We start from the raw sequence: 14,825 nt of genomic DNA on the forward strand, positions 1-14,825 counted from the left end.
GAAACTGTTCGTGTGGGTTTCCACTGGGGGCTCTGGTTTCCTCCCCCAGTCCAAAAGTGTGCACAGTACATTAATTGGTGACCCTAAGTTGGCCGTGTGAGTGTGTGTGCCCTGCAGTGTGTTGGTGACTGCCTAGGGTTGGTTCCTGCCTGTGCCCACTGTTCCCAGTATAGGCTCCAGTCCCCTCAGCAACCCCAGTTGGGATTAAGTGGTTATGGTGATGGATGGATGGATGGATGGATCATTTGGTCCCCATAATAGACACACACATGTTTGTATCTATATCTTTATGGGGACTCTCCATTCATTTATATGGGCATAACCTTAATCCCAACATGACAAGCTTATCGCCTACTCAGCCCTAACCTTAAACATAAGTAATCAAAGAAAACAGAAGGCTTTTGCCATTTTTAATTTTTTGATTAAAAAAATATTTTCCCCTTGTGGTCTCCACAGTGTAATATATACATAAGCCACACACACACCCAGATTGGTCATCATGGTGTGAGCTCAGCGGCATCCCCTACACACCCCCAAATGACTCCGTGGCCTCTCTCTGGCCCCTCCTCACCTCACGGGACTGCCGGACATACTCCATGAACTTGGACATCATCTGGGCCACGTACAGGACATCGACGGTGTCGGAGAAGCCGGCAGCCTCCAGAGTATAGGTGCGGACCTGGTGAGCCAGGGTCACTGCGTTGGAGGCATTGATTGGCATCTATGAGGAGAGATGGAGAGAGAACGAGTCAATGAAAACGAGAGAGACAGCTGTGTGCCCCCTAATGATTCCTAACAAACTGTTAAAAATGTGGACTCATAACCAGAAGCCTGCCAGTTCTAGTCCTGGCTGTAAAAATACTTTGAGTAAAATCATTGGCTAAGGCAGCGTTTCCCAACCCGGTCCCCAGGGACGCAGTCGGTTCACATTTTTGCTCCCTCCCAGCTCCCCTTGGACCGTCTGTGGGTTCCCGAGGACTGGACTGGGAAATACTGGGCTGAGAAGTGGCCCCATTAAACCTTTGGATGGGGTCACATGATGACACCATGGGAACGGACCAGGATGAAGTTGTAGAGGACGCGTGTGATGTCGTTGGTGTACAGGCAGTGTGAGTAGTCCCCCTCCTCCCAGCGGCCCGAGCGGTCGCAGTAACGCGAGGCCTTCTTCTGCTCTAGGTCGCCACTCATGCTCACAGACGGGTAGGGGAGCTGGAGGCAGAACTGATAGGAGGTGATCCCTGCCAGGGTCCGAGGCCACCTGAGTGGGGGGCGGGGGTGGGGAGAAAGGGCAAATGCTGGACACTCGTTCATAGGAGTTTGTTCCATTTCCCCCCCTGCCACGAGTCCTCCCATACCTGAACTCTCCTCGGTTGTTCGTCACTCTCTCTTCCGAACAGAAGGAGGCGCTGTTCTCCAGGACCACAATCTCCACACTGCGCGAGTCATTGCCGCGGTCCGTGGATACCATGCACTTCCACTCCCCACTGGCCTCCACGTGCACGTTGGAAAGGATCAGCTCACTGTGGCAGGAAAGTGCCACGTTAGCTATTAGCTCCGCTACTGGATCGACCAGGAGGAGGAGACGGGGAGGCGGATGGAGGCTGGCAAGGGGTCTGGTACCTGGTGATGGAGGTGCAGTCGTGCAGCATGCTGTCTTCAAGGTGGACACCCTTCTCGGGGTCAGCGGTCACGGCCTGGCCGTTGTGTTGCCAGTGCAGTGTGGTTGCATTGTCCACTAGGGCGGCGGTACAGTGGAAGGGAAGCCGGTCCCCCTTGAACACCACTTGGCGTAAGGAAGGCAGGAGGGAGAGGGTGTGCAGCTCCAGGGGCCCGTCTGAGAGACATGCGGGGAGTGAAGTCTACGGTTAACAGTGGCAGACAGCCAGGAGGCCAATGAAGACAATTCCCCCGCTTGCTGCCGTTGCCCTGTCATTCCCCAGCCCCCTCTTTTCTGAAGGACCGTACTGAATCAGCCCTCATTTTCTGGTTAGAGAATCGGTTGCAGACAGTATCAATTCGCAAACAACGCAGCAGACCGCTGCGGACAACGGCGGAGTCAAAAATAGGCCCCCACTGCGATCCATCGCAAATTGGCCAGTGGAATGAGAAAATGTGCGAAGAACACAGGGCCTCCTCTGCAGCACAGATCAGCAGCAGCTTTTGTGCACATTAGAGCATTTTGTTTACTCCGGTGCGGAGGCTTTGAGGGAAGCCTGATGCCAGGTCCAAACAGGGGAGGGCACAGATTTTCACAGATGGACATTCGCTCTTTACCATTCCCTATATAAATGACAGACTGATTGCAAACATATCTTGAAATGTAGCCATTTATCACAATATTTGCAGCGTTTATTTTAAAATTACATTTGAAGTGCTACTTTTTATTTGAAGTTTGAATTACAAATGTGAAGCAACGTGTTAATGCAGTCACAGTCAGAGTGACAACTGGAAGTCCTGCACTCCTTATAGGGAAAATATGACTGTGAATGTTTTTCGGAAGAAAATTTTGTGAACATTGAATAACGGCATCCCATATGGTGGTGCAGTGGTTCGCACTGTCGCCTCACACCTCTGGGACCATGGCAGAGACGCCCTGCTCCATGTGTGTGGAGTTTGGATGTCCTGTCATGCAAACTGTGTCATCATGCAGTTTCCTCCAGGTACTCTGGTTTCCCCCCACGATCTAAAAACATGCTGAGGTTAATTGGTGTTACCAAATTGCCCGTAGGCGTGTGTGTGAATGGTGTGTGAGTGTGCCCTGCGATGGGTTGGCGCCCCACCCTGCCTTGTGCCCGTAGCCTCTGGGATAGGCTGTGGAACCCCCATCGACCTGGATACAGAATCTGGATGAGTAGGTATCCCATCCACGGTGTCCCCTGCCTTGTATTTCCTGGGATAAGCTACAGGCTCAGTGCTATGCTGTTCTGGAGTATCAGGTACAAAAGATGGAAACTGAGGCTCATGGACGCAGCTGAAGTAGAAAGCATTTACACCTGCTTATGATGTTACCATCCTTTTTCACATCAAACATCGCTCACCGCAGGTCAGCTGATTCTCTCTCAGGCCGCGTAACGGCTTCCCGTAGAGGCTTCTGGGATACGAGCAGACGGTGTCTTCTCCCAGACGAGCGGAGCTGGAGCGGAGGTAGACAGGAACCCAGCGCATGGTGCAGTCGCAGGACAGGAACTCGGAGTTGAAGTTCCTGAAGGAGCGGAGCGCATCGCCAGAGTGATTTATCCCTTCGGGACGTGTTTCTTACAGCATGTGCTGTGCACTTCTGCTGAGACTCAATGGGTTATGCCAGCTGAACAATTCAAATAAACAGCAGTAGTGCAGGAGACTTTGGGCGGCCAAATCCGAAAGACAGGCAGGCTATAACTGCATTTCTCCTGGATGAACAGGACCAGTAACTCACACCAGCTTCAGGGAGGGCAGCTCCTGGAAAATCCCTGGCTCTATTGACGAGAAGATGTTTCCAGAGAGGTTCCTGTGGAGCACAAAGAGGGGACACCTCAGTCTTCTAGCGAAGGCGGGTATCATGGGCAACGAATACGAAAGTGTACATGTGCCACATGCGCCCTTACAGCTTGGTGAGGTTTGTCAGGCCCTGGAAGGTGCTTGGAGTCAAGCAGCCAATCCGGTTGTCAGAAAGGTCCCTGAGAAGAACCAGGAGACAGACGCACCAACATGAACAACCTGGAACCCTCTCCATGATCACCTTTCATCGTTTCAATTTTCATGCATCCTTCTCAATACTCCATTCTTTGTTTTGCCCCCAGTGTACAGTTTATCTGTATGATTATTTTATCTCGCAGCTAGCATAACAGAATACCATGTGCTATTGTCCCTTAAGTGATTGTTACAATGGCTGGTATTTCTGATATCCTCTTTCCTGGTATGTGACCTGGCAGGATGCTTTAAATAGTTCGAAGCTCAGTCCCTCCCTTCATTGTCCCCTCCGCTTCCCCAGAAAGCCGGGAGCTTCCAGAAGCGCACGGCCTTTCATTTAACCCTGTCTGAGAAGCTCTGGGAGGTGCAGGCACATGGGGCGTCCTGCCTGGGCTGCCGGCGCAGCGCAGCCCTCTGGCTTCATTCACTCGAGTCTATTTCTGCCTTGCATTGTGTGGCTCTGGCAGCCCCGTCTTCCCCTCCGGGCTCGTGCACAAACAGCGCCGAGCGCATTGTTCTGCCGGCACCTGTCCCGCCACTGTGTGCCATGCAACGCAGAGAGGGACACCTGCTGTGTCCCGTCAGCTTCCGAAATGTCAGACCGAGACAGAGAGGTCCTACTCACAGTTTCCGGAGGCTGGTCAGACTCCGAAAGGCACCGGGGGTGATGGTGCTGATCAGGTTGTTCTTCAGGTCCCTGCAGGAAGATTGGGGTGGGGGGGGGTGGGGAGAGAGAACATGAGCATGAGAACCTCAACAGAAATACCCAGGAACAGCCAACACAGGCGAGAGTTCTAACTTACTCTGCTTTAGAGACATTTCATGCGGTTAGGAGCTGGGTGCTACAGCTGGATATTTCTGGAGTTTAATAACTGCATTTTTACATGGCTTGCGGCGGCGGTTTATAGAGGACGAGGAATTACATGTCTCCAAACACCCAGCCCCGGGTGTGGAAAACGTCACATTTCTGCACGTGAGCACCGGACGGGGGTAAAGCTTTGAGCCACCTGGTTAGGGGGTTAGCAAGCATGCAAACACAAGGTCAAGGGGAAACGCCAGAGGAATCAAAGACCACCAGAGGGAAGCTGCTTTACAACTCTGTCTTAAAGTCACTCTTCCCATGATAAAGATACACTAGCACATGCCAAGCCATAAATATTAATTTCTCAAACTGCCTTTGAAGATCTTATTCGATATTGCCTCCCCCCTCACCAATTTCTACTCCACCCTCTTCCCTTTGCTTACCCACACCCATGTGTTAAACTACTCAGCGGCATCCCTGAACCTCCTCGCTCCACCCTCCCCCCCCCCCCCAGCCTGAAAATTAACCTCTGGTACTCCAGGAAAGCTTTTATTGGTCAGATGGGAATAGCAGGGCCGGGAGAGGTCATTACACAAACGGTCACAGCCTTGGGAGCTGCCACATGCTTTTCTCGCCAAGAGCTATGGTACAAAGTAGGAACTCTGGGCAAAAAAACAGGCATTTCACTTGTCCACCCTGTCCACCACTTCCCTACTGCCAGACCTCAGCCATGCTGGCCACTAGCTACCAGAAGTAGCCTGCTGAGGCAATGGCACTGTTTTCCCTGGGAAACTTACACTACACCCTATCAGAGTCTGTACTCTGAATCTGCCTTCCTAACCCCAGTCGCTTTTCCACCATGACTCACGGTACAACAAGTCTCCCCTTACACCCAGAACTGCAAAATCGCACTCCTCACTCAAGAAAGAACTCAACACGCCGCTTCAAACTTCAACACTGCTTCAAACATAAACACTGGCGGCCTCTGGCTTCAGCTGCTTCAACATGGACCTTGTGTGTTTTCGTAGACGTTCTGTATATATGGTGAATGTACTAAGTAGCGCCATACACTGTAAAGGCGATACATTCTGTGAAGTACGTCGACCCGGACAGCTGTTTACGTTGAATATCTCTGTTACGCTACAGGCAGCCTGCTAGCATGCGGTGACCTAGAAGTCACTTTAGATCAAAGCATATGCTAAAAGAATTAGCGCTTGAGCTAGTGACCTCCTGAAGCGTTACTAATACCGCTGATCCCAATGGTGCACATGTCGCAAACCACACCATGTCACGCCAGCAAGAGCAAGAAGCCTCAGCCCCAGACGAATCCCCATCCTCAAAGCTACGGAGCCAGAACTCACCCTCTAAGGGTTATTTTTAAAAAAGTTCTGATGGAATATATATTTGAAAATAGACTAAATATCAGAGTGCGGTATCCGCAGTGAGTATGTGTTTTCTCGAACATTGGCTAACTGCTCACTGGGGGCTATAATCACGGCTATTACTCAAATCAGAGCTGGCTACTGAGGAATGGAGAGCGTGTGCTGTTCCATATGAGGGTGGGATCGTTTAGGGGGGATCTGCTCGCCACTGAACCACCTCATTTTTGGAGTCGAAAAACCGCACGCTTCCATGTTTCTGATATAGCTTAGCACATGTCTTAGCGAGTATTAGCATAGGCAAGCTACTCACCGAGAAAAGGGACGGGGATTTCTGCATGAGCTCGTTATCTACACGTGCTTGTGCTTTTATCTACATTTATGAATAAATCTTCAAACGTGATGACGAGCAGGTGGATGTGGGTGTCCATGGGTGTAGGAGTATTGATTTGTGTCCGTGTTAAAGTTTTATGTGCGTCTCTCACCATGTGCTATCTGGAAGGCTTCTGTTGTTCTATATCTGTTCTTAGCTGCTTAATAGCTGCAGCCTAGGTGTTGACTGGGCCAAGGAGAACAATGGGCAACTTTTCTTCATTGGTATCCTGGGACCCATTAGTGCCGTGATTAAAGGTGCCCCCTCCCCCGCTCCCCAGCCGTGATTTCCTCCTCCTGATGCTACCGCTGCACAGGTGCAGGGCCGGCAGGGGACAGGCACTGACTGGGGGAAGCCGCTATGTGGCTAGCCAGTGGCCAGTAGCCAGTGGCCAGTAGCCAGTGGCCCAGTTGAGTAATATGGGCGACTTGTCAGATGTTACTGTCGCTAAGCTTAGCAGGAGCATCGCTGGCCAGACCCTGGAGCTTCCTGCTCTCCGAGAGACGGCCTTGCCGGCCGAGGCCTCATGCGATTCGGCCTTGCGATTATCAACAGGTCTGAAATACAGCCTTATCACTGGGCCGGAGAATGAGGTGGGGGAGGCAATATGGCATCGGACACTGTTTATCTAAAGCCTCTGTCTCTCTGGAAGGACATGAGGGAAAAGGCGAATAATGATGATGGCCATCATAACTGCTTACAGAGCCAAAGCAAGCTCAAAAAAACGGACATTCAGATCAGGGAGCGAGATCACGCCTGCTTCCCCTATTATACTGGAGCCTCTAAATGAAAAGAGCATGCTTTTACAAAATGACATCATTGTTTGAAAGAAAATGAGCAATGCTAACCCCCCTTAACTGACCGGCATATCTTTACATTAAACCATATCTAGCTGATGCATTTATCCTATGCGACATACAATTATTATTATTTTTGTTGAAAATGCAGGGTCAGACAGTCCCTGGAACAAATAGGGGATCAAGGGCCTTTACACGAGAGAACAATGGTGTAATCACTCTGCCGACCCTGGCATTCGAACCACCTTTCGATCACTGAATCACAGACCGCCCCAAAGAGAGTGCCACAAGACCGCCCCAAAGAGAGTGCCACAATGAACTTCCTGCATGTACCTGCCCTGTGACTGAACATACCAATTAATGGCCTTTGCAGTGATCACCCTGAGCACAACATAAACACATCACACACCAATCATCCCACTTAAAATTGTTGAGAGTAATCAGTGAAATGGCGCCCCCCATTGGGAGAGTTAGACCCGACGAGTCACCTGCCAAACTCCGGCCCTTTGACCATTCTCCCTCGATCTATCCAGCACTAGACAGAACAGGCCGTTAGCAGCAATGCTCGATTGTTTGATTGTGCCTTGCCAACCCCCTCCCCCCCGATCCTGATGAATACTGCTGACCCAAGGGGTCCGTTTTGTCTGGGCTGGGGCAGCGACACTCCAGGGTTCGGCAAAAGGCGGGCAAGCCGGGCCATGCTGGCGGAAGCAGAATGGCTGTGAAAGGGGAGGGTCATAATGAAGATAACTGCTCCAAAGGGTCTCGGTGTGGAGTGGCCCATTATGGGGTCGGCGGCGGGGGCCGGGGCGCGCCGGGGACATTGTTCGGCCCGCGGCCCTGGGGAGCGCTGAAAGAATTACTGCAGCCGGGGCCACAGGCCCTCATTATCGCCAGACGGGAATTAAGAATTTCCTGTTTCACTCCATTAAAAGAGAGCCATTAAAAACAAGGAGTAGGGGGCATTCCGTTCCTCCTTGGCCCTCCGTCCCCCCCACCCGGACCCCGAGCCCAGGCCTGACCCCGTGCGACAGGGCTGGTATGTATATGTGACCCAGGGACGGGACTTGGAGCCAATAGCCAGCACCTTGGCCCGACTGGAAGCCGACAGAGCTCATTTTTTGCGCCGTGTGTCATTTCCTGTCTCGTTAGTGCAAATGCGGGGGCCCCCATTTTGTTTATTTTTAAGGTTTCCCTTTTCTTCATCCCCCCCCCCCCAACTGCTTTTCCCGGGAAACCAGGGCACAAGGGGGCAGGGCGGGGGGGGGGGGGGGGTTAACGACAGGAGGGGCAGTTATGAACAGAATCAGCTCTATGTAATTGCCCCCCCCCCCCCACCCCCCACCATTCCTCGCTTCTTGTGCTCGCACACGCACACACTTATTCACAATGGGAGCTCTGTAATACAGTCATACTCGTGCCTTCCCCCACAAAACAGGAAACCGGGATCTGCTTGGCGCTTATTTTTCCACTCATTTCCTTCTTCCCTGCCTCCGACCACAGATTATTCTCTTTATTTTCTTTTTCTCTGTACCCCAGATTAACTAATCGAGGCAAAGGGCTGCTGTTGAGGGGCCGCTGTTCAATTTTGTGCACATCCCCCCCCCAGGCAGCGCTACACCTAAGGCCCACCATCCCAGACAATCAGCAGTGTGCCGGCCAGTGATTGATGGCTCTGCGATTAACTGCGGAAGTGTCACACAGAGGGCTGCGGACTGCATCCTGCTGAACGCCACACTGGATGTGCCAGAAGCTTCTATTTGCTTTCAAGGAAGACGGAGGTCTTCCCGCCATGACTGAACACTAACAAGGCAGTGACTGGATTCCAAAACCAGCAACGCCATCCTTCCGATACCCTGTGTCTTTAAGAATAGCAGGCAGACGTCCCGAGCGAGGACCGCGGCTACAGAGGGGGGGCACTGTACAGTGCAGCTCAGCTGTCAACGTCTCGGAGTCGGCACCTCTGGGCTCAGCTGCCTGCAATTTGGCTTGCGGTACCAACAGTGCTAAGGGAGGAAAACCAGAACGGAGACATGCAGTCGTGTTTAGAATGTTTACTAGATCAATCCTAGTTTTGTGTCTCTGATGATTTGGGTGCCTGTGCTGCAGTACTCCAAGGTGCTGTGTGTGCCCCCTACCTGTGGGGCATGGGAGTGCAAGGGAGAGCCTTAACAAAGGGTGTTGATCTTTTTGTTGTGTCTGTTCTTCCGACCAGATCACAATTAGTGTTTTTTTTACTTCGTTTATCTTTTTTTTTTTATGAGTTGGCAACTGTTTTCAAGGTGGCGTTTGTATTGTGTTTCAGCGGCAGGCTATTTGCATAAATGATCGACAAAGAAAGCATTTCAAGTCACACCCAAAAGTACTGAAGTACCAAAGAGAAACCCCATCTGGTTTGGCACTTTTGGTACTGGAACTTTTGGTACTGGTACTCGGCCGGAAGTCAATGGAAGAGGAAAGTACCAAAAGTACCGTACTTGGTGCAGTGGAAAGGTGCCCTTAAACAGAGTCTAAGAGACGGAGGATACCTTCAACCCTGATATAGATTCACCCACAAACTGGCGTCAATTGGCGAAAGTGCACAAGCTAACAAACCAGCGGTTACAGAACATTTCATGGAAGGACCTTCCAGGGGCAATCAAAGAATCCCAAAGCGTTCATGAGTAACGGGACTCACTGAAGACTCCCTAACGAAAGCAGGACCCCCAGGAAAAAGAGAATGTTTATAAATAAACACATACATATTACCATAGAGCATTCGTGCACGTCTGTAATCAGAATGTGCAGCCTGGGTATCACTTTGTGGGGGTTCCCCTTCCATGCGGCAGGATGGTATTTACCCACAAGCCCCATGTGAATATAAGAGAAGATGAGCGGCTATTAGAGGCCTCCGGGCAGCGGCCCGGCGCAGACAGTCAACGTGCCACAACACAAAGCTGGGTCCCTGCAGCCCCCAGGGCCACCAGGAAACAGGCTGGCATACGCACTGCGGGTGGGGGTATCGCTACAGGCCATGTGTGAGCATCCACACAGCCTCCACCCCCCCCCCCCCCCCCACCACTTGACTGCCCCAGTGAGTCACTTTCAGTGTTCTGGGAAGGGAGGGGGGGAAAGCAGAGGAGTCGGGTGCTGGGGGCCGGACGAGGGAGAACGGGGCACTGGCGCTGATGTGGATTTTTGGGTGCGTAGCGAGCGTCCCCGTGTGAGGTGGTGCGATCGCTGTCTCGCAGACCCCGCTGTGCAGCGGAGCTGGCCCACAATGTGGACACTCCCCTTTCCTTCAGTTTATCTCCCAGACACATCTGGAGTCTATCAACCCCCCTGCCCCACCCCCGCCAACCCCCCCTTCTAGTTTCCACACATTCGTGCACTTAACCCCTTCCTCCTTGCTCCCCCCTCTACTCGGGTACCATGCATCATGTTGGGCCTGCTCCCCACCCCACCCCCCCCCCCAGCAGCGCCAGACCCCAGGGCTGGGGAGGCGTCCACGGGTAAATAAACAGACGGCCCCTCGGCTGCTCTGAGAGGAACCAGCCTACCAGTTTCCTGCCCACTCAGCTGTTTTTTTTGGGGGGGGAGGTTTATTTTTTCCGGATAGTCAGTGAAATTGGACCGCGGCCGCCGCCCCCTTCCCTTCCCCAAGGCTGGCCCCTGGCAGCTCGGCCCCCAGGTCCCCGCAAAGCACGGCACTTAGCTCAGGAGCTGCCCCTCCCCACCAAGGCAGCCAGTGGAAATCAGAGTCTGACACCAGCTAAGCAGGAGCGCCGGGCTACGTGTTGGTTCGCCCTCCTCTGCCTGCTCCCTCGCCTGGTCCTTCACAGGTCCGCTCCATCCTCGGGAGCCTTCACAGGAGCCTTCACAGGAGTCCTGTGACCATTAGCACTGGCGTTGACACGTGTCCTCTATGAGGAGATGCTTTATGCTGCTGACATCAACAGAGCGGCAGCAAGTCACTCAAACCAGCACCTCTGACCGACACAGCCTATCAGAAAGCAAACCTTCCTTACATCCCTCAGCAACCAATCAGCTGCACAGAGACCATTCATGCAAACCAATCACAAGCAGCGCCACATATAGGCTACACACCCAGGCCCACAGGGCACACCCTACCTCAGTCATACATGGTCACCAATCTCTGCCCCCCTGCTCCCTAATTCTGGCCGCCTCGTCCTCACCTCCTTCTCCACCCGTGGCTCAAAGCGGACAGTAATGAGGGCCCCTTGTGGCTGGACTGTCCCGTGTCCCGCCTGGAGCAGCGGGGTCTGGGCTGGAGCGCGGCCAGGCCCCCTCTCAGCTCATTAATGTCATTACCGCACCTCACATCAGCGCCGGGACAGGATGCTGGGATCTGTCCACAGCTCGTTAGCGGGACAGGCCTCATTCAGGGGGCTTGTGTCTGTCCCCAATCCAGCAGGGCCAAAGCTTCCTGGGACCAGCTGAAGGTTTGGTAGGAAGGAAACTTGAATGTCCCCAGAGCACACCGAGGTATATCAGGGTTGGTGGGTAGGGGCTTGGCCAGTGTTTCGGAGGGACTCTCAGGGTAGCTCAGAGCAGCCCTGACGGGAATGATGCCCCTGTGAACGGCAGCCGGCCCATGCCAGAGGAAGGCGCTCCGGTGGCGCTCAGGAACCCTATTGGTGCGGCCAGGTGACAGGAGTCTGCCCCACGTCCATGCCACCAGGGGGGGGGCCTCGCAAGTCTGTTTGGAGAGTGCCAGTCTGAGGTGCAGCCAGGGGAGCTTGAGATGTCCATAATAGGACACGCGTTACGCGGACCTGCAGAGGGCACCCCCCCACTGCCCAGACGGGCCCAGCGCCCCCCCACACTGCCCAGACGGGCCTGAAAGGGCCCAGCGCCACCCCACACTGCCCAGGCGGGCCTGAAAGGGCCCAGCGCCACCCCACACTGCCCAGGCGGGCTTGTAAAGGGCCCAAGTGCCCCCCTTTCCCCCCCGCTGCCAGGGCGGGCCTGTAATTCCCCCGTGTTCATTTCCTCCTGATTACAGGGCTGACCACACGTATGTGTAAGTGCTCGCCACCGTTTCCAAATGACAAGCACATGTAGACCGGCCCACGGAAACAATGAGAGTGGGGTGGGGTGGAGGGAGTAGAGTGACCGAGCAAGCAGATGAACCAAGGAAAACAGCCCCCAAAAAGTGCAGAAACAGCACAGGAGGCCAGGGAGGAATTTGTCATGGCGTGACGGAAACGGCGCAGTTAACCCCGCCGGTGCGTCTTGATCGGAGTGGGAGACTCCCACCATGGAGGGGCTCGGGCCCCCAGATATAAATACAGTGAGACTCCCATGCGCCATCGCATTTTTCTGTCTCTGCGGGATCTGCGGGCTGTTTTACACCAGCACTGGAAGCCCTCGCAGGCATGCACGGGTGGGAGGGGAGGGTTACAAGGCCTCGCATCATATATGGCACAAACACACGGACACACGGACACACCATAGACACACTTCTCACAGTAGGGAGGGGGGACATGGCCGGGGCAGAGGCCTGCAGCTCCAGCGGGTGGGGGGGGGACATTCTGCTGTGATGTGAATAAACAAACTGTCTCTGGTGAGGAATCGGCAAGCTCAGAGTCTCTGTGCGGCCCGGAGTGATTAATGACTCTGAAACGGACCCCCACCCCAGAACTAGCCATGTGAGCCTTTCTCACTGCCTGGCCTTTGGTCCAGATCCCCATCCCCCAGGTACAGCTACAGCCAGTGAGCGGGCCAGCGCTGCATACCCGCCCGTCCGAAACCCCCCCCTGGCCCACCCCAGCACCACATCTTGGGAATAGGTGGGGAGGCATGGAAAAGGGGGACCTCTGGTTTGCATTTGCCAAAGCAAGCAGAGCTGCATTTCACTTCACGTCCAGCTAACGTCTCTGCTCTGGCCCCTGCTGGGCTGTGCCAAGACACGGCAGAATGCTGGAACCAACGGCCCCATAGCAGCACGCATGGAATCACACGGGCAGACACAGCAATCGCTTAGCAACACGCGTGGAATCTTATGGCCAAACACAGAAATTACTTAGTGGCACATGTGGAATCAAAAGGCCAGACACAGAAATCGCTTAGCAACACATGCGGAATTACATGGACAGGCACGGAAATTGCTTAGCAACATGCGTGGAATCACATAGCCAGACACGGAAATCGCTTAGCAGCACAGGTGGAATCATATAGCCAGACACAAAAATCACTTAGCAAAACATGCGGAATTACATGGACAGGCACGGAAATTGCTTAGCAACATGCGTGGAATCACATGGCCAGACACAGAAATCGTTTAGCAACATGTATGGAATCACACGGCCAGACACGGAAATCACTTAGCAACAGAAATGGAATTACACGGCCAGACACGGAAATCGCTTAGCAACCTGTGTGGAATTACACGGGCAGTCACGTATATCATTTAGGAGCACCCATGGAAGCACATGGCCAGACACGGAAATTATTTAGTGGCACGTGTGGAATCACACGGCCAAACACAGAAATCGCTAAACAACCTGTGTGGAATCACACGGCCTGACATGGAAATCTCTTAGCAACACACGTGGAATAACATGATCAGACATAGAAATCGCATAGTGACACACGTGGAATCAAACGGCCAAACGTGGGAATCGCTTAGCGGCACGCGTGGAATCACACGGTCAGATACAGAAATCGCTTAGTGGCACGTGTGGAATCACACGGTCAGATACAGAAATCGCTTAGTGGCACGTGTGGAATCACACGGTCAGATACAGAAATCGCTTAGTGGCACGTGTGGAATCACACGGTCAGATACAGAAATTGCTTAGTGGCACGTGTGCCAGTCCCATACGCCTCACAAAAAGCTGGCAGAAGGTGCTCTGGTTCCCTCATCAGCCATCACTCACTCACAGAAGTTGTACCACTGAGAATATAACCACAGTCTGTGTTTAACACAGAGCTGGCCGGTGAGAATTTCACCAGAAAGCCAAAGCACTTATTCTTTCAAACAGTCAAAGATGCTTCAGTTAAAAAAATACATAAATCTGAAAATGAGATGAAGCCAAGCCAACCAAACAGAATGTTTTATTAAGAGACATTTCCAGACAAGGGCTTAAAGCAGTGGAATTGTCACACAGTGTTTCGGAGTGTGGTGTGGTGACTAGACAGCAGCACATAAACATTTAGGGTGCGCTTTTGCCCCTCATTCATACCTGTGCATCTCTCACATGGTATAGTGCCTCTCCCAAATCTGTGCTCTTCTCCCATATGTGTTCCCCTCTTCCATACCTGTGCTTCTCTCTCATAACTGTGTGCCTCTTCCATTCATGTGCTCCTTTATCACACCTATGTCCTTCTCACATACCTGTGCTTCTCTCTCATATCTCTGCCCCTCTTCCATACCCCTGCACCTTTACCATACCTGTGCTTCTCTCTCATACCTGTGCCCCTCTCCCAAATCTGTGCTCTTCTCCCATATGTATTCCGCTCTTCCATACCTGTGCTTATCTCTCATAACCATGTGCCTCTTCCATTCCTGTGCCCCTCTCTCATACCTCTGCCCCTCTTCCATACCTGTGCCCCACTTACATACCTGCGCCCCTCTTCCATACCTCTGCACCTCTTCCCTCATACCTGTGTCCCTCTTCCATACCTGTGCTTCTTTCTCATACCTGTTTCCCTCTTCCATACCCATGCCCCTCTTCCAAACCTGTGCTCCTCTCTCTTACCTGTGTGCCTCTTCCATTCCTGTGCCCCTCTCTCATACGTGTGCCCCTCTCATACCTCTGCACCTCTTCCATACCTGTGCCCCACTTCCAACATTTCTGAAG

General features: G+C 52.9%; 1 protein-coding gene across 2 annotated transcripts in view; it reads right to left on the reverse strand.

Annotated features, from left to right (window-relative positions):
* Positions 1 to 14,825, reverse strand: part of adgra2 (adhesion G protein-coupled receptor A2) — a 47,813-nt gene that overhangs the window by 9,706 nt on the left and 23,282 nt on the right. For both annotated transcript variants that reach the window (XM_023802024.2, XM_023802014.2), the window contains exons 3-10: positions 4,295 to 4,366; positions 3,585 to 3,656; positions 3,416 to 3,487; positions 3,039 to 3,202; positions 1,621 to 1,834; positions 1,356 to 1,520; positions 1,060 to 1,258; positions 572 to 721 (exon numbers count right to left, since the gene is read on the reverse strand). In XM_023802024.2, the coding sequence (XP_023657792.2) occupies positions 572 to 721; positions 1,060 to 1,258; positions 1,356 to 1,520; positions 1,621 to 1,834; positions 3,039 to 3,202; positions 3,416 to 3,487; positions 3,585 to 3,656; positions 4,295 to 4,366 (1,108 nt within the window). The remainder of the gene's footprint in view (positions 1 to 571; positions 722 to 1,059; positions 1,259 to 1,355; positions 1,521 to 1,620; positions 1,835 to 3,038; positions 3,203 to 3,415; positions 3,488 to 3,584; positions 3,657 to 4,294; positions 4,367 to 14,825) is intronic.

The sequence above is a fragment of the Paramormyrops kingsleyae genome, chromosome 2, assembly GCF_048594095.1.
Source record: "Paramormyrops kingsleyae isolate MSU_618 chromosome 2, PKINGS_0.4, whole genome shotgun sequence".
Lineage (NCBI taxonomy): Eukaryota > Metazoa > Chordata > Actinopteri > Osteoglossiformes > Mormyridae > Paramormyrops > Paramormyrops kingsleyae.